This window comes from Crotalus tigris, unplaced genomic scaffold, assembly GCF_016545835.1.
Source record: "Crotalus tigris isolate CLP2741 ecotype Arizona unplaced genomic scaffold, ASM1654583v1 scf7180000019298.7629538967:1458412, whole genome shotgun sequence".
NCBI lineage: Eukaryota > Metazoa > Chordata > Lepidosauria > Squamata > Viperidae > Crotalus > Crotalus tigris.
In genome coordinates this window covers 937,613-956,516 of record NW_024097474.1, presented here as the reverse complement: position 1 = coordinate 956,516, position 18,904 = coordinate 937,613, and the positions used below count along the sequence as shown (strand labels likewise).

Below are 18,904 nucleotides of genomic sequence, written 5' to 3'. Positions count from 1 at the left end.
TGACAGTTAAGAACAATTAACCAGTGGAACAGCCTGCCACCAGAAGCTGTGTATGCTCCAACGCTGGAAGTTTTTAAGAAGAGACTGGACAAGAATTTGTCTGAAATGGCATAGGGTTTCCTGCCTTAGTACGGGGTTGGACTAGATGATCTCCAAGGTCCCTTCTAACTTTATTATTATTATTACTATTACTACTACTACTACCCCCCCTAATGTCCTATCTGTCTTTCTTATACCAGGGGTCTTCAAACTTGGCCCTTTTATGACTTGTGGACATCAGCTCCCAGAATTCCTCAGCCAGACATTGCCTGGCTGAGGAATTCTGGGAGTTGAAGTCCACAAGTCATAAAAAGGGCCAAGTTTGAAGACCCCTGTTCTTATACAGACCCAGCATTTTCCCCTCAGAAACAAATCAGGATGGACCCCTCAATGTATTGAAGAAAGAAAAAAAAAACTCTCACTTTCTAACACGCCACGCATCTGCAGCGCATTCCCACGACAGCGCTGAACCGCATTCCCTTCCCTTTGTAATATAGATGGCAGGTGAAAAAGGTGAAGGGTGGAGCTGGAGGTAAAGCCCCGCCCTCTCCTCGGCCCCGCCCAGCGCCCTGACGTCCCACGCGCCAGGGTCTCGCTCCGCGCAGGCGCGAGATCGCCCGCCCCCTCCCTCTCTCTCTCTCTCTCCCGAGCAGCGCGCATGCGCCCTCAGCCGCCCGGCGCCTGAGGCCGAGAGCGGCCGTTGGCTCCGCGAGCCCCCATGGCGGAGGCCCGGCCGGTGCTCTCCCCGGAGGCGGAGGAAGAGGAAGAGGCCGACGAGGAGCTCCTGCAGCTGGAGACGGAGCCGCCGGCCGTGCTGCTTGCCGGACGGGCGGCGCGGACCGCTCCCGGCGGCGCCGTCCGCCTCCCCGCCGGCCGGGACCCATCCGAGGCGGCCAGCGAGGAGGAGGAGGGCGACGGCGAGGAGTCGGAGCCGCTCCTGGGCGCGGCGGCGGCGGCGGGCTGGGGTCGGCGGGCCCGTGAGGGGACGGGTAAGCTGCGGTGTTGTTGACGCGTGAGGAAACGGAGCGCGCCTGCGCAGTGGCCGGAGGGGGCGTGGCCACACGTGGGATGCCCCTGCTGTCGCTTCTGCTTGGGTCTGGGGGGAGGGTAAATACAGGCAGTCCCCGACTTACAACAGTTCGCTTAGTGACCGCTTGGCCCTGAAAAAGGGACTTAGGACCGTTTGTCACACTTAACGACCATCGCGGCAGTCTGATCAAAGTTTGGTAGTCCTCCACTTTACAAACGGCTTGTTTAGCGACCAAAAAAGGACTTAGGGCTGTTTTTCACACTTACGACCATTGCAGCATTCCTGTCGTGTGACCTAGGACAGTTTTTCTCACTTAACGACCGTTGCAGCATTCTGATCAAAATTTGATAGTCCTTTACTTACAAACGGCTCGTTTAGTGACTGTTGGAAACAGTCACGGTGCCAAAATAACAGACTTAAGGCTGTTTTTCACACTTGCAACCGTTGCGGCATTCTTGTCGTGTAATCAAAATTTTGGATACAGGTAGTCCTCAAGAACCGCTCGTTTAATGACCGAAGCTGCCACAACACTGAAAAAAGGGACTTAGGACCATATTTCACACTTAACGACCGTTGTAACAGTCTTCTGGTCACGTGATCAAAATTTGGTAGTCCCTGACTTAACAACAGTTCTTTTAGCGACCGTTTGGCCCTGAAAAAAATGGACCTAGGACCGTCTTTCACACTTAACGACTGTTGCGGTATTCTGATCAAAATTTGGTAGTCCTCAACTTACAAACAGTTCATTTAGCGACTGTTTGAAGCTGCCACGGCGCTGAAAAAAGGGACTTAGGGCCGCGTTTCACACTTAACAACCATTATAGCGTTCTTCTGGTCATGTGATCAAAATGTAGTTCCCAACTTAACAGCGGCTCGTTTAGCGACCGTTCCAAGTTACCATAGCACTGGGAAAAGGGACTTGGGGCCGTATTTCACACTTAACAACTGTTGCAACATCCCCAGGGTCACGTGATCCAAAATGCGGACGCTTTGGCAACTGGCTCATATTTATGACGGGTTGCAGTGCCCCGGGGTCACGTGATTCACAGGCAGCGTGAAGGGAGAAATCAGATCCTCTTTAACAACCGTGTTACTGGCTTAACGTTGGCAAGGTAGGTCGTAAAGTGGGGCAAAAACTCAACAAAGGTTTCACTTAGCAACATAAAAGTTTGGGCCCCGTTGTGGCCGTAAGTCGAGGGTTACCTGTATGTTGCTTGGAAAATTGCAGGGAGTAATCCAGCCAGTTGCCTGGAGTCAGCACTGACTTGAAGGAGAGGACTACTTAGGCATCAGGGCTAGAAACTTGAGAGTTCCAGTTGCAGCTTATGCACGAAGCCAGCTAGCTGATCCTCAAGCGTTTCATTTAGGGGTGGGACGCAGCTGCTTTGGGGCCATATCCTTGCTCTTTGCGGCTGAAGATGGGAGAGCAGTGTGGCTGAATTAAACTTTTTTTGTTGTGGTTTAAACAGGGGCAACTCTTTGAATCTGGATGCATGCTTAGGGAATCTTTTATCTGCTGTTCCTTTGTTGGCACTGTTATTGTAGGAATTAGGGAGAATTGGGGAGAGTCAAGTAGAGTAGTGTACAAGACGAACTGGAGCCCTTGGTTTGTTTCCAGGGAAATCCTCAGGTCTGTTTTTTTGAAGACTTAAACCGAATCGCTGGGCCGTATTCCGTCTCTTAGGAGATAAGCAGGGGATGGAGACGTCCTGTATGAACAGTGTTCTATCTGGGTCTGATATGATTCATTCCGCACGCTGTCCTCGTGCCTGTGTGAACCACCCTCAGTAATTTGGATAGTTGTAAGAGTCAAATTGCCAACCACGTGGCTGCATTATGCAAACGTAGCCACTGCAGTGCATATTATTTTGGCATTTCTATTGTGCCCCCGTAATTTTTGTCTTACTGGAGAGTGAGCCAGGGTTGAGTGTATATTGAGAGATGAAGAGGGAGGGGGTAAATGGAGTTGAGGAAGAGAAAAAAATAATCAGCTGCCGGCACTCCTTTGAAATGATTGTCACAATCCACACAGGACATGTCAGAAGCATCGCAGAGATGAACTTCTCCATGGACGACCCTGAATTTGCCGAAATCATGCAGCAAGCTGAACAAGCCATTGAAAGCGAAGTCTTTCCAGAAAGAATCTCCCAAGGCTCCAGCGGAAGCTATTTTGTCAAAGACTCTAAGAGAGTGAGTTGCGCTGTGGTTTCTTTGTGGGATTGTGTGATAAAATGCTTGAAGGGTCTTGTGTGAAAACATTTGCCACGGTCAAGGTTGAGCGTGCATAGCTGCAGGCAGGGATACCAGAGATCCTTTCCTTGCGGCTTATCAGAACTGCGGCACTTCCTACCACTGTATCTTGCTAGCAGGACTTGTATCTTGCTAGCAAATCCGTGGTTTGCTGAACATTGTGTACATTTGAGTATCCCCTCCTTCATTCTCTTCCAATATGCAGTAGCCAGCAGTTTGTATTTGGCTTATGATTTTCTATTCGGAAAATAACCAATACACAGTCCTACTTTATGCACAATGCTAAACAACACAGACCTGGACTTTTTAGTCATGGTTAACTAATATACCCTTTTTTGTTGAGTATATATCAGGGGTTCTTAACCTTGGCAACTTTAAAATTTGTGGACTTCAATTCTCAGAATTCCTCAGCCAGCAAAACTGGGAGCTGGAGCTTACTGGGTCAACATTTCTTCAGTTCATACTATACGGAAAAATGTCATGACCCAATTTGAAGAAAAGTCTCATTTTTGTCCTATAGCAGTGCTCTTGCTTTATAAATAAAGGGTCAGAATTCTTTAACAGTCTTTGACGATTTATTTTCCACGGTGTGCTTCAAAAGCTCCTGTTTGTAATCTGTATGAATAGGTGGTTGCTAAGCCTCGACGCCAGCTTGATGGCACAATTTATAAGTGTGTGCGCGCACACGCATTTTCCAACGTTGGATTCCTAATTCCTGTTCATTTCCAACCCTCAAAGTATCTGAGTTGAATATTTGGGAGATATTATCTAAAAGAAGTTGGGTTAGAAAAAGCTGAAAGGCCAGGTTTCATGGTTTTTAGTACTTTGGTGATCTAACTGCAAAAACCTTCGTAACCTGAAATGATTGCAGGTTGCTTAAAGCAGAGGTCCCCAGTCTCTTGGCCACCAGGGACCGCTTCCGTGGAGAGTGGTTTTTTCATGGACTGGAGAGTGCGTGGTTTTATGTGCTGCCTGCATCCCATGGATGGGGCTTTGCTTGTTTGTGTGGACCAGTTGCTGGCATGCCGGGCCACAGACCAGGGATTGGGGAACCCCTGACTTAAAAGACACCAATCCATAAGAGCCTTATATCTTGTATCTTTTTCCTGGGAAACCGAATTTTGTTCTGGATCTACCTACAGACCCTACCAAATAGTAAAATGTGGGTCATAACTATCTTTTGTGTTGAAAGAATATAACTGAGTATCACTTCCTTGCGTTAGAGGAGCCTTTGCCTTGCTCAACAATTTCTGAATCAAATAAAATTAAGGAAGTAAGATTGCTTTATGGACGAGGAAAGTAAAGTTCATAAATACTTGAAACGGACATGACACACAACAAATGTTAGGTGGCGTAAGAAATTTGGATGAAAGGACATTAATATTAAATACAATACGTTTTTTTTAGTATACTAGTTCTTGAAATACTTGTCTATAATGAATTCTGGCATGAAAACAAGTGTTGCAGCTGTCTGCACCAAAGCCAGTTGCTAATGAAATCATTTTATTTGCAACTGGGCCTTGTCTCTAATTTCAGATCATTCAGGGGTTGCCCTTGTATCCATGCAACCCCATTTTAAATTTCAGATCAATGTCTCTGCCTTCTCAAGGCCGTTTATTATTAAAGAAGGCAAATTGCTTCACAATTTTATACAGGCTTGGCTTCTGGCTTCACATCAGCCCTCAATTAGCACTAAAAGCTTAATGCTGCAACAGCATAACTAGTAAAACCAGCTCTTGTTTATTGTAGTCTCTCAACTTCAGCCCATTTGGTTTTTATTTTATCTGCCTGCTTTTCATGCGGCAAAACATACATCTTAACTTTAGGGACACCTTAGAGTCAATCTTATAGTATATTTGGAGAACGTTGCGTTGAAGGGCAAGTAAAAATCTGTCAGAGGTAACTGATGGTTTATTCTGTGTCTGGTCTTTTAAATCTCATTGCTGTGAGAGTCAAATTCCTCATTTTATTGCTCCTTCACGTTCAAAGTCAGGACTTAACAGTAGCTACGTTGTCCTCTTTTCTTTCCATCCGAAATCAATGGCAGTCCCAAACAACAACAGCATCGTATTGAATTTTTGATTTATTTTTGGAATGCTATTTATTCTGCTAATGGACATTGTATAAATAAAATATGCTTTGCAGTGATTATGGTTTAAATACCAGGATGTATTTTTTGGGGGAAGTTGGAGTTGTAAAAATATGAAGCCTTTATCTTTTGACCTGTAACGAATTTTGAATTTATATCACTCTAACATCTCGGGGCAAATATTGTGATGCTTCCCTGTGCTCTCTATTCAGCTTTAAAAAAAAAAAATCTCTGTGGATTTGAGTTGAGAAAATACTGCATTTGTAGGAGGCCTTTTGTGGGATCCATTGGGGGCCTTTGATAAAAGCCAGTAATATAGCTTCTGCGTTATGGAGTTCTTCTACTTTACCTATATAGCATTTTAGATCATAGATGTAGAACAGCTGTGTCCCTTAGCAGGTGGATTGCATTCACTTAACATTACAGGTAGTCCTCAACTTTCAACCACAACTGAGCCCCAGATTTTCTGTTGCAAAGTGGAGACATTGTTTAAGTGGGTTTGGCCCCCATATTACGAACTTTCCCGCCCCATTTGTGTAGTGAATCACTGCAGTTGTTCAGTTAGTTACACAGTTTTTAAGTGAACCCAGCTTCCCCATTGATTCTGCTTGTCCCTAAGGTCACAAACAGTGATCACAGGACTCCAGGACCGCGCAACTGACATAAATACAAGTCAGTTGCCGAGTGTCTGAATTTTGATCGTGTGACCTTGGGGATGCCGACGTGGTCGTAAGCGTGAAATCGCTTTTTTCTCCGTGCCGTTGTAACTTGGAACAGTCACTAAATGAACCGCTGTGAGCCGAGGGACATTGAATTTTAGATAACCAGGTAGCTTTAGACAACCCTAGGCCACGAAAGCTTACCTTCTTTGTCTAGTTTTGTCTAATTTTGTCTAGTTGGAATTGAGGAGCTGAGTTCTAGTCCCACCTTAGGCAGGAAAGCCAACTGGCTGACTTCGGGGCCCATCCAACTCACCTCACAGAGTTACTGTTGTTAGGAGAAAGGAGAATTAGCTATGTTTGCTACCTTGAGTGATTTATAAAACTAACAAAAGCGGGACGAAAAAAATTAAAAATATGTGTTTTTGTAAACTATTTCTATTTAGGTGTATGGAGATTCTCAGTCATCCGGGGCGTGATTGTCCCAAAAGTGCTTTTTCAGGAGGCAACTGGACTTTCTCGTTTTTCCTTTGAAGATGTTTCGCTTTTCACTCCAGAAGCTTCTTCAGCTCTGATTGGAGGGTGGAGTATGGAAGGATTTATACTCCTTACAGACAGCTGGTCCTTTTGCCTTCTTTTAAAGCAAGCGTCTTCAGACTTGGCCCTTTTATGACTTGTGGACTTCAACTCCCAGAATTCCTCAGCCAGGCATGAGTTGAAGTTCTCAAGTCATAAAAGGGCCACGTTGGAAGACCCCCGGATTACAGATCTCTCATCTTAAACCATCATGGTCGCTGTCCAACCTAGCTGGAGATGCTAGAGAACCAGAAGCCATCTAGAAAGACCTAGACAAGAAAAGGGTGATCTAGAACAGGGGTCTTCAAACTTGGTCCTTTGATGACTTGTAGACTTCAACTCCCAGAATTCCTCAGCCAGGCACGCGTACCTGGCTGAGGAATTCTGGGAGTTGAAGTCCACAAGTCATAAAAGGGCCAAGTTTGAAGACCCTTGTTTTAGAGACTTGGAGGCTCGTCTGTGACTTCAGGGTCTCTATATTTTTATATATCACCAGCAAACCAGCACACACTTTTCTGATTCCTCACGATCCCTTATTCATTCTCCCTTTCTTTTTCTCCTTTAGAAAACTATCGGAGTATTTAAGCCCAAATCCGAAGAGCCTTACGGTCACCTAAATCCAAAATGGACCAAATATTTCCACAAACTCTGTTGCCCTTGCTGTTTTGGCAGGGGCTGTCTTGTTCCTAATCAGGGATATCTCTCTGAAGCTGGTGCCTATCTGGTGGACAGTAAACTAGGATTAGGAGTGGTACCCAAAACAAAGGTAAGAGTGGTTTGCAACATCGGTTGAGCACGAAGAAAAGTATTTCTGGTTAAACCTGTAAATAAAAAAAAAGTCAAATAAAACCTTTTAAACTAATTTTTCAGACTGGGGAAATAAATTTTGACTTTTGGAGTTGACTAGCTAGGACGCTGGTCTCAGTGGGAGTTTCAGCATAAGGCAAAAAAAATTAGCTCAGGTAACCGGGTCTTACCTTTTTTGGCCTGTGGGTCCCATTGTAATTTTGTGAGCCTTTTATGTTGTAGATACAGAGCTGCCAACATCGCTCTTAACCATGCAGATTTCAGGGTGAATCCAGCCACTCACTTCCCCCCCCCCCTTACCGTACACTTTTTTCACTCCTCCTTTTTTGCAGCAGCTTGCAAATTTTGACAACGTGCAATTTTGTGGTTGTAATTCTCCGAAACTGGCTGTCATGGTTCTGACAAGTGAAACTCTTCAAAGAACTTGGAGACGTTGTTTACCTTAAAGAATCTTTATTTGAGTAGCATAGCATCGGCACTAACATATTCAAAGCCAAAAACTGGATTCCCCTCCCCTGAGCCCATAGTATCAAAGCACAATTCCCTCCTCCAATTAACAGTCATAAATCACATTCCCCAATTAGTCTGAAATGCAGGCTTCCCCTCCAGCTCTCCAGCCTTGCCAATCCTTATCATCTCTTATATCAAGTTCTGAATTCACACACTAGTACAACATGGTTAGGTCACATTCCGCCTCCTCCCCCAGCATCATCTAATTCTTGAGAGTAAAGCATAAGAAAGAAAAAGGCTGCAACTTCATATGTTGTCAAAGCAAGATCATCCAATGTTATCAGTGTTGACACTGGCCTAATCAAAAATATCAGCTGGAATGTGAAGCGAGCAACTATAGAAGAAGCAGCTCAAATGCAATCGCCACTCCGTTCTCTGAGCCTCAGATGGGAGGGAGGGAAATGAACGTTTTGATCTTCGTTTATTGCTAGAAGGGACAAAGACAAAATGCCGGGAGTCCTCAACTTACGACCACAATTGAGCCCCCAAATTTCCGTTGCTAAGTGGGACATTGGTTAAGGGAGTTTTGCCCCATTTTACGACATTTCCTGCCACGGTTGCTAAATAAATCATTGCAGTGATTAAGTTAGCAACACGGTTGTGAAGTGAATCCGGATTCCACACCGACTTTGCTTGTCAGAAGGTCGCAAAAGAGGATCACGTGACCTCCCCCAGGAGACACTGCGACGGTCATAAGTGTGAGTCGGTCGCCCAGTGCCCGGTTGCGTGACTGCGGAGATGCTGCGTGAAAAACGGTCTGAAGTCAGGTTTTTTTTTTCTAGTGCCGTTGTGATTTTGGGCAGTCACTAAACGAACTGCTGTAAGCTGAGGACCACCTGGGTAGCTTGATAAAGAGGTGGGTGTGGTGAGGACAGTGTCAGAATGAAAATGTCAAATTGAAACGTCAAATTATTCCGTGTTCTCAGGTGGTCGGCTTTGTCAGCGAGACGTTCAACTACAGTGCCATCGATCGTGCCAAATCCAGGGGCAAGAAATACGCGTTGGAAAAAGTGCCCAAAGTCGGCAAAAAGTTTCACCGAATTGGACTACCTCCTAAGGTAAATTTTCCTCAGCCGTCCCGAAAACGTTTACCCGCTTCAGTTGTATTGGTGGGTGGGTGTCTGTGTGTGTGTTTTTGTTTCCTTCTATTCCTCTTCCGGGGTAATTTGTAAGCAATAAAAGTATAAAGAATAAGGAGAAGTTTAAATTCCGACGCAACGCCAAAGACGGAAAAGGTTTGTTTACCCCGTCGAGGTACGGTGAAGTTATTTCCTCAGTAGAATTTATTTTTTATTTTTTTTAACTGAAGAAAAGAAGACACAGACAAAACTCAGTCCCGTTCGTTAAAAGCCCCGGAGCTACTTCCCGATGCATCAGAGGACTTTGAGACCTTTGATTCTTTTCTTTTTTTAAAAATTAGTTTTATTCATTTATAACATAAAATGCGAAAATACAAAAGCAAATAGTAGAAAAGGGGAAAACAAAAAAGGTGTGAAGAAAGTGTGTGTGTGGGGGGGGGGAGAAACAAAAGGCATTGATTTCCGACTCTCTGTTGCAGTAAAATCAGACCTTAAAACCAAATCTCAACTTTTGACATTTCTAGAGTAGCACGCCCTGGCCATTTCTCCATCGACAAATCAGTCTGATCCATAAAACCCAAAATCAGGATGTCATTTTTTTTCCCACCTCAAGGCCTTTGATTCTTGAATGGCAGTTTCAGATTAAAAATACTTTTTTGAAAGGCATTCTCGAGCCAGCTGCAGTTTTGATACTTAAAAATGATATCTTCCTTCCCAATAAATGTTTTATTTATTTATTTATACATACATACATACATATTCACATATATATACATACATATTTGTTTTCTGAGGTTTTCGCGGGTGTTTGTATGTAGGTCTTTGGTTGTTCGGGTTTTCTCCCGCGTCAAATTGGAAGTGTCTTGGCGACGTTTCGACGAAGTCTCATTCGTCATCTTCAGGCTGGTGTTTTCGGCTTTGTGCTCCTCGAAGCACGAAGCCGAAGACACCAGCCTGAAGATGACGAATGAGACTTCGTTGAAACATCGCCAAGACACTTCCAATTTGACGCGGGAGAAAACCCGAATAACCAAAGACCTACATACATACATACGTGTGTGTGTGTGTGTGTGTGTGTGTGTGTATGTACATGTGTGTTTTGGCTAGAGCACCCAGTCTACCCAGTCTGTTCTGCATTTCGCTCCAATCTAAGAGCATGTTTTGCAGGCAGACGTCACATACTGTCAACAGTGTAAATTCAAAATTTTTGTGGCTGACAGAGTTAGTGGAAGACTAGTATAGCTATTTCAAGCTCTTTACCTTTCATCAGCTAGTCAGGGAGTGTGACTAGCTGATGAGAGCTAAAGAGCTTGAAATAGTTATACTAGTCTCCCACTAACTCTTTGTCTGCACTTAAGAAGGGCAGTTTGCTGTAGTATTTTTATTGGCTTTCCCATATAAATAGCACTTTGAATGCTCTACGAGTTCAGGTCCGTTTCACCAACGCAGGGTTTCTCTCAACCCACAGGTTGGCTCCTTTCAGCTCTTCGTGGAAGGGTACAAAGAGGCCGACCATTGGCTCAGGAAATTCGAAACCGACCCCCTGCCGGAGAACACAAGGAAACAGTTCCAGTCAGAGTTTGAAAAACTGGTTGTGCTTGATTATGTTATCAGAAATACTGGTGTGTAATCGTTTTGGTTTTTTTTCTTTTTCCCTTCAACTTTTCGTGAGTGGTTACGACATTATCCTTGAATTCTTGTCAGATTCAAACAGAGGAAAACGGGCTAGAAAAATGACCTTGTGGGTTCTGTTTAAGTAGCTTGCCTTCGGAGGGATGGGTGTGCTGTGATTATCCCTGCCCAACACAGCAGCTATTTTTGAGAATACCCATAATATGCTTACCAAAATGCCATCCGCCCCAAAAGGCAGAAGATCTCTGAAGGAGACTATAGAATAGCTTGTGGTTCAAGGCGTGACGCCTCCAGAGTTGTACTCCTCCTACAATTTGTTCAAAATAACAGGTCCAGCTCTTTAAATATTACAAGCTGAACTCTACTGTATTACATTACTGTGACAGATTTTATTGCCGCACCCTTGCATTTCATTTAATTGTGATTCTCCCTAATTTCTTTGCAGACAGAGGCAACGATAACTGGTTAGTCAAGTATGAAAAACAGAGCGATGGGACGGATCTTCCTGAGAAGGTAGGACAAAACGTCTTCTGTTTCGATCACAGGGATACTGTATGATCAAGAATTGGTGTGATTTGTGTTCAGGTTGACTTGTGGATTTTATAAAGAATTTTTTCTCATCCCGTGTTCTTATGCAAAAAGACGGAATTAAATAATGTGGGATGCTTCCTCAATTATCAATTTTATACACTCGGGCTAGATCAGTGGTTCTCAACCTTTTTAATGCCGTGACCCCCAACCAGTCGTAAGTGGAGGACTACTCAACCGGTCGTAAGTCGAGGACTACTCAACTGGTGCAGCACCGTTTGCAGAGTGGGACTTTTGGTGGCCTCAGCAGGGCAGAGACAGCCTGGACAATTCCTATTGGCTTTTGAAAGCCAATAGAATTAGACTCTATTCAAGAGAGTCTATTCTATTGGCTTTCAAAAGCCAATAGAATAAAAGGGAGTAGCACAGCTAAGGAAAAGGGGGAAAAAAATGGCGGACTGCGTTGTTTGGCGACCCCCGTGAAATGGTCATTCGACCCCAAATGGGGTCCCGACCCACAGGTTGAGAACCACTGTGCTACATTATCGACAAATTGTAAATGGAAAAGAATTGCATGGCATATGCTGTGCAGGCTTAATATTCTGTTCAAATATTAGTTTTTGTTTTTTTGTTTGTGTTAAAGGGGTACGCCTTGATTACTTCTATATTTGTGTTTAAATTGCTTTCCAATAGGAGATCCAGTGGATTGATGAAAAGGAGCCCATTATTAAGATTGCAGCCATTGATAACGGCCTTGCTTTCCCTTTCAAACATCCCGATGAGTGGAGAGCGTGTGAGTTTTGGGATTTTTCTAGAGAAGAATGCACGAGATTGCAAGGATTGTGATTGGTAGATTTCATTATATCTAGAGATGAACAATAGCGTGAAGTTAAGGTGCTGGCCTAGAAACCAGAAAATTGTGAGTTCTAGTCCTGCCTTAGGCATGATAGCCAGGTTGGTGACTTTGAGTCACTCTTTCTCACTCAAACCACCTCACTGGGTGATTGTTGTGGGGAGAAAGAAGAGGAGAAAAAACTATAATATATATGTTTGCCAGCTTGAATTACATATAAAGTAAAAAAAACTTCGGATAGCGATAGCCCTTAGACTTACATACCACTTCACAGTGTCTACGGCCCTCTCTAAGTAGTTTGCAGAGTCAGCATCTTTGCCCCCCAACAATCTGGGTCCTCATTTTACCGACCTCGGAAGGACGGAAGGCTGAGTCAATCTTGAGCCGGTCAGGATCGAATCCCTGGCAGTCGGCAGAGTTAGCCTGCATTACTGCATTCTAACCACTGCGCCGCCACGCCTCGTGTGCTAAAAATCTAATATACAAAATAATAAATAATATTATCTAACAAACAAAAGGCTGGCATACGTGCCGGGATTGTGGTCATTGACCGAAGTAGTCACTTCACTCAGTGACCAAGATTACACTTCCAGTTGTGGTCATGAATCCAGGATTACGTGCATAAGGAAGCTGCTTGTCCTAAGTCGGTTAATTGAGCGTTACACCTGAAAAGTTCCACTCGGCCTGCTTATTTGGAAAGGCTTCCCTTCAGACTAGACAATCACCTGTCTTGAGATGGTGTAGGTTCTTCTGCTTGAGCAGGGGGCTGGACTAGATGACCTCCAGGGTCCCTTCCAACTTCTATTCTATTCTATTCCATTCCATTCCATATTCTATTCTATTCTATTCTATTCTATTCTATTCTATTCTATTCTATTCTATTCCTTGCTCTGTTCTACTCTACTCTACTCTACTTTACTCTACTCTACTCTACTCTACTCTATTCTTCTTCACTATTCTATTCCATTCCATATTCTATTCCATTCTATTCTATTCCATTCTATTCTATTCTATTCTATTCTATTCTATTCTATTCTATTCTATTCTATTCTATTCTATTCTATTTCTGTTCTATTCTATATTCTATTCTAGTCTATTTTCTATTCCATATTCTATTCTATTCTATTCTATTTCTATTTCTATTCCATATTCTATTCTATTCTATTCTATTTTCTATTCTCTATTCTATTATTTTCTATTATTTTCTATTCTATTCTATTCTATTCTATTCTATTCTATTCTATTCTATTCTATTCTATTCTATTCTATTCTATTCTATTCCATTCCATTCCATATTCTATTCTATTCTATTCTATTCTATTCCATATTCTATTCTATTCTATTCTATTCTATTCTATTCTATTCTATTCTATTCTATTCTCCATTATTCTTTTCTATTCTATTCTATTCTATTCTATTCTATTCTATTCTATTCTATTCTTCTATTCTATTCTATTCTATTCTATTTATTCCATTCCATTCCATTCCATATTCTATTCTATTCTATTCTATTCTATTCTATCTATTCTATTCTATTCTATTTCTATTCTATTCTATTCTATTCTATTCTATTCCTCATTCCATTCCATTCTATTCTATTCTATTATTCTATTCTATTCTATTCTATTCTATTCTATTCTATTCTATTCCTATTCTATTCTATTCTATTCTATTCTATTCTTTCTATTCTATTCTATTCATTCCATTCATTCCATATTCTATTCTATTCTATTCTATTCTATTCTATTCTATTCTATTCTATTCTATTCTATTCTATTCTATTCTATTCTATTCTATTCTATTCTATTCTATTCTATTCTATTCACCTCCCTCTTTTTATCTCTTCCCCCCCTCTCAGATCCATTCCACTGGGCTTGGCTTCCACAAGCAAAGGTCCCTTTTTCTCAAGAGACGAGAGACTTGATACTCCCTCGTATTTCTGACATGAATTTTGTACAGGATCTCTGTGAAGACCTTTACGAACTCTTTAAGGTAATTTCAAAAGTAACTTTGGGCAAAAGCGTTTAAAGGAGCACGGCAAAGAATAAAGCCTATTTGGACATATTGGCCCTGTAACGTAATTGGTCGTTCAAAGCTGGAAATGCAGTGAAATGTCAAAAAGAGGAAAGTTCATTGGACTTTCCACAAGACTTTTTGAACGGTTTGGTATAATTCCTTATTATTTTAAGTCTGGTTATTTATAGGTGGATCTGATTTGAATTATGAAGGTTTCTCAAATCAATTTATTTTTCTTCCAATAAAGACTGACAAAGGGTTTGACAGAGCTACATTTGAGAACCAAATGTCTGTGATGAGAGGACAGGTAAGGGGCGATGTGTTTTAAATTCGTATTTTTTTTTTTTTTTGCATCATATATAGTTGTTGCTTTTTAGTTAATTGTAGAATCCAGTTCTGTTTTTTCTTTCTTTTTGGAAAAGAAAAGTTATTCTTTCCTAAAATTAGGAGGGTGTAATTTATTCTTATTTCTACACTCCTTTGAAAGTCTGCCTTGGCAGGTCAGGCACCCCCAAGGAACCTCTTTGTAAAGGACCCACAACGAACCTCTTTGTAAAGGACCCACCTTGTGACAGGTCACAAGACCCTCCCTTGACACACCCCCACCCGAAGCCCTTACAAACAGAACACCGACACCTCCTCCACTCTGCTGATGATGTTACCTAGCCTGGTAACGAAGCGTTTGGGAACCAACCCACAAGCTCAGAGAAACGAACCTTCACCCTAATTCCAACAAGCTTGGGATGGTCTGCAGATTTGATGAGTTCCCTTTCTATTCCCTCATCTTGGTCATTGATGAAGTAGTTCCATTGAGGACCACACGCTGAGTGCGGTCTTGCGCCCATGGTACCCTAGAGCAAGGGTCTTCAAACGTGGCCCTTTGATCACTTCAACGCCCAGAATTCCTCAGCCAGGCACGAGTTGGAAGTTCTCAAGTCATAAAAAGGCCAAGTGTGAAGACCCCTGACTTACAGATCTCTCATCTCAAAGCATCATGGTCGCCTCCCAACCTAGCTGGAGATGCTGGAGAACCAGAAGCCATCTAGAACAGTGGTTCTCAACCTTTTTAATGCTGCGACCCCCAACCGGTCGTAAGTCGAGGATTACTCAACCGGTCGTAAGTCGAGGACTACTCAACTGGTGCAGCACCGTTTGCAGAATGGGACTTTTGGCGGGCTCAGCAGGGCAGAGACAGCCTGGACAATTCCTATTGGCTTTTGAAAGCCAATAGAATTAGACTCTATTCAAGAGAGTCTATTCTATTGGCTTTCAAACGCCAATAGAATAAAAGGGAGTAGCACAGCTAAGGAAAAGGGGGGAAAAAATGGTGGACTGTGTTGTTTGGCGACCCCCGTGAAATGGTCGTTCAACCCCAAATGGGGTCCCGACCCACAGGTTGAGAACCACTGAAGGACCTAGACAAGAAAAGAGTGATCTAGAACAGGGGTCTTCAGACTTGGCCTTTTGATGACATGTGGACTTCAACTCCCAGAATTCCTCAGCCAGGCACGCGTGCCTGGTTGAGGAATTCTGGGAGTTGAAGTCCACAAGTCATCAAAGGGCCAAGTTTGAAGACCCCTACCCTAGAGGATACATAGCCTACATCTCTTTTTAGGACAGACGGTTTCTGCTACCATTAGGGCTAAGCTAAAGTACTCTTTTCTATCTCCGCATCGTTCTTGTTTAATCTTTGCAGATACTTAATCTTACTCAGGCCTTGAAGGATGGAAGAAGTCCCCTCCAGCTGGTCCAGATGCCTCGGGTGGTTGTGGAGAGAAGCCAGGGGGGGACTCAAGGAAGGATCGTTCACTTGAGCAATGCCTTTACTCAGACTTTTCACAGCCGGAAGCCTTTTTTCTCCTCCTGGTAAAAGACAAGTAAAGACCTTCGCTTTAGCAAGACCTTCCACTAGTACGTAAAGATTTCTCTCCCCTCCAAAAATGCTGAACTGCCAAAACCTCAGAGAGTTTTTTTATATATTGAATGTAACTCAGTTTATAGTTTTATTTAAAATTGTGAACCTTTTTACATCAGGGAGACGAGCTTGTCCTAAACTGTATATTTTTATAGACGGTTCAATGTTTTCTGTTAATTTAGTTTGGAAAGGGGGCGGGCGGGAATAAAAGTTTACAGATGCCAAAGACTACTTTTGACTCAATTGGGGGGAAAAACAACAACCACATTCTGTTGCCTACAATACCAGAAATTACAGTCTAATTTTATAAATGTAAGGATTGAAATGCCTGGCGTTTTACTCCATTACACAGTTGTCTTTCAGTCATATATAATCTACTACACAGGACCAATACTAACCCCTTCTGCATTCAAGGGCTTGGAGGTGGGTTAAATGCATGTTGCTAGTCCAGAGGAAACATAATTTGTCATTATAGTGTAGTTCTTACAGTTTATTTGCATTGAGTGCAGGCAGTTCTAAGTTCCAGTTAACACACACTCCACTGTGTATTATTTAATTTGGGAAAGGAATAAGGGTTGGTCAGTGCTTCCACCCCACAGTTGCATGCAGAATTTATTGCACAGCCTCTCTCTGCCTTTATAGATTTGAGCTCCATCGGTACTAAAAGAAGAAAAAAAGAATTTACAAACGTGTGTCTTTTTCTTTGGGGCTCCACCGTTTAAGGAATCCGGTTCCAATTTTTCATTCCTTTTCAGTTTCTTTTGTTTTCTGGGTACAAAAACTGAGCCATTTACAGATGACTTTGTTGATGCTTGAAAAATATCCTTTGGAAGGAAATAAAAGACACCTTTAACATTGTTTTACTTAGTGCTAAGAAGTAACATATTCCAAGAATTGTTGGTGTTCTGGACCAAGAACGGGATGGAGGGAAACACTACAAAAATGAACATAAGTTATTATTATTATTTTTCTGAGATGATGCGTATTGATAAATGTATGCTTTGGTCTTGTGATATTTTTTTTTTTTTTTGGTCAGGGCGATGAATTGGGGAAATACTGTATTTTGTTAGAATAATATTTCTGCCGCAATTTTGTCATTGTGTTGTGGTTTTGAAACTTTTACCAAAGCCAATGAAATTCACTAACTTGAAACCAAAGTAGACATTTAATGGTATGTCAGTGCCTCTTCCTAACACCCATATCTTGGTCTTGAGGAGATGAAAAACTTGCAAATCAGAAAAAAATGCTTTTAATCATCTTGTTGTCGGGCAATTCCTCAGCAGTTCTAAACTTTGAATTTGGCTTTAGCTGATCAGTTGCAAGAATAATAATCGGAGTAACTTTACACTTACCAGGAATTTAGTAAAGCTTGTTTTAAATTTCAGGGTTTGAAGCTCAAAACGTCTGTGTCAATAATAGGGGGTCTTTTGGGTTAAAAGTTGTGCCTAGCTTCCTCAGAAATGCTGTATCTTTAACTGCAGAGCAATACTCTCAGCGTTCTTGCATTGTTGTTTCCTTGATATCTCAGAGTTTGTTAAACCAATGTAGCCTGTTGGGATAATTTACTTGACCTACTAAAAATGTATAAGCCTTAATATTGAAAATTTACTTGTATTGCGGGTTTATAAATTTGTTCTGATTTCAGTTTTTTGATCACTTCCTGCAAATTATTTAAAAAGAAAAGAGGATGGACTTGACTTTCTCAAAACAATAAAGACCACGGTCTGTGCAGATCTGCGACAATTGTCCGGTTACATTTAATCTGTTGTTTAAAAACATCTAGAACAGAGAATCCTTTTGTAAGATGAGGTTCATTTTACCCAGTTACAGTATTTCTCATGCTGCTATCTTACAATGTTCCTAGCACTTGGTATAACAAGACAAACACTTTTAGCCAGCCCGATTGTTTTATCATTAAAATGAATGGTTTCAATGAAAAAAATCTTGCGTTTTCTGATATTTTAACACTACCCAGAAAAGCAAAGAGGAGGTTTTTGAAAAGATCAGCAAATCAAAGAGTAGCGCGCCTTCCTGGGAAATGATTGAAAAACTGACTCCAAAAGCACTGCTCCTGCATGCAATTTGAGTTTTTTTGCAGATTGCAATGTATTATTAGGTCATTTCCTAATAGTTTGCATATAAAGACTGGCTTAAAAAAGGGAGCTGGGTCATCATCATCATCATCATTATGGATCATCGCACAGTCAACCAGATGTTCAGACTGGACTTGGCCTTTTGTCTACCTATCGAGTCCTTACCCAGGACCTGGGATAGGCAGATGTGGATGTTTGATGGTATTACAGATATCGTCGCAGGATGGAAGCAGTTCCTAGTAAAGTTCTCTCTTTACAAGATGCCCCCATTAATTCACGGATAAACCAGAATAGATTTGAGGATTAATGTGACCGGCAGCCCACTTCTTGTCCTGGCTGAAGTCACCTTTTCTGCAGCTCGGTGTTTTTTTTTTTCCCCAGCTTGGCCGCTTGAAGACTCCCAGAATTCCCTAGCCGGGATGGCCTGGCTGGCTAGTTAGGAGATTCTGGGAGTTGAAGTCCAGCCATCTCAAAAGCTGCCAAGTGGGAAAAAGACGGACGTGGCCCTGTTTTCACGACCAAAGAGCAAATCCATCTTTTAACTCAGTCTTTCTCCATCTTAGCCACTTTGAAGAGGTCTACCTGGCAGGGGGAATTCTGGGAGCTGAAGTCCACAAGTCTTAAAGTTGCCAAGGTTGAGAACCCCTGTCTTAAAAAGTTCCTAAGGTGGAGAAACACAGCCTTAACTGATCTCACAAGCCTATAAAAAACAGCCCCTGCCATCTCCTTCAAGACCCGCAAGATATTCAAAGAAATTGAAAAAGGAACCGCGTCTTTTTTCCCCATTCAAAATCAGGTCGCGCGGCCTCGCCTTTCAGCGCCTGCAAT

The 18,904-nt window shown here is 42.4% G+C and overlaps 1 protein-coding gene across 2 annotated transcripts; it reads left to right on the top strand.

The window, feature by feature from the left end:
- The first annotated feature begins 675 nt into the window (after positions 1-675).
- PI4K2B (phosphatidylinositol 4-kinase type 2 beta) lies at positions 676-17,925 on the top strand. Of its 2 annotated transcripts, XM_039361498.1 has the most exons (11): positions 676-1,028; positions 3,102-3,259; positions 7,209-7,409; positions 8,887-9,018; positions 10,508-10,661; positions 11,117-11,184; positions 11,893-11,992; positions 13,911-14,044; positions 14,316-14,375; positions 15,765-15,979; positions 16,626-17,925. In XM_039361498.1, the coding sequence occupies exons 1-10, from the start codon at positions 758-760 to the stop codon at positions 15,936-15,938; spliced, it is 1,452 nt and encodes a 483-aa protein (XP_039217432.1). In that variant the 5' UTR covers positions 676-757; the 3' UTR covers positions 15,939-15,979; positions 16,626-17,925. The 2 variants fall into 2 exon arrangements, with proteins under 2 accessions (XP_039217432.1, XP_039217431.1); XM_039361497.1 differs by having other exon boundaries at positions 15,765-17,925.
- Positions 17,926-18,904: the final 979 nt, after the last annotated feature.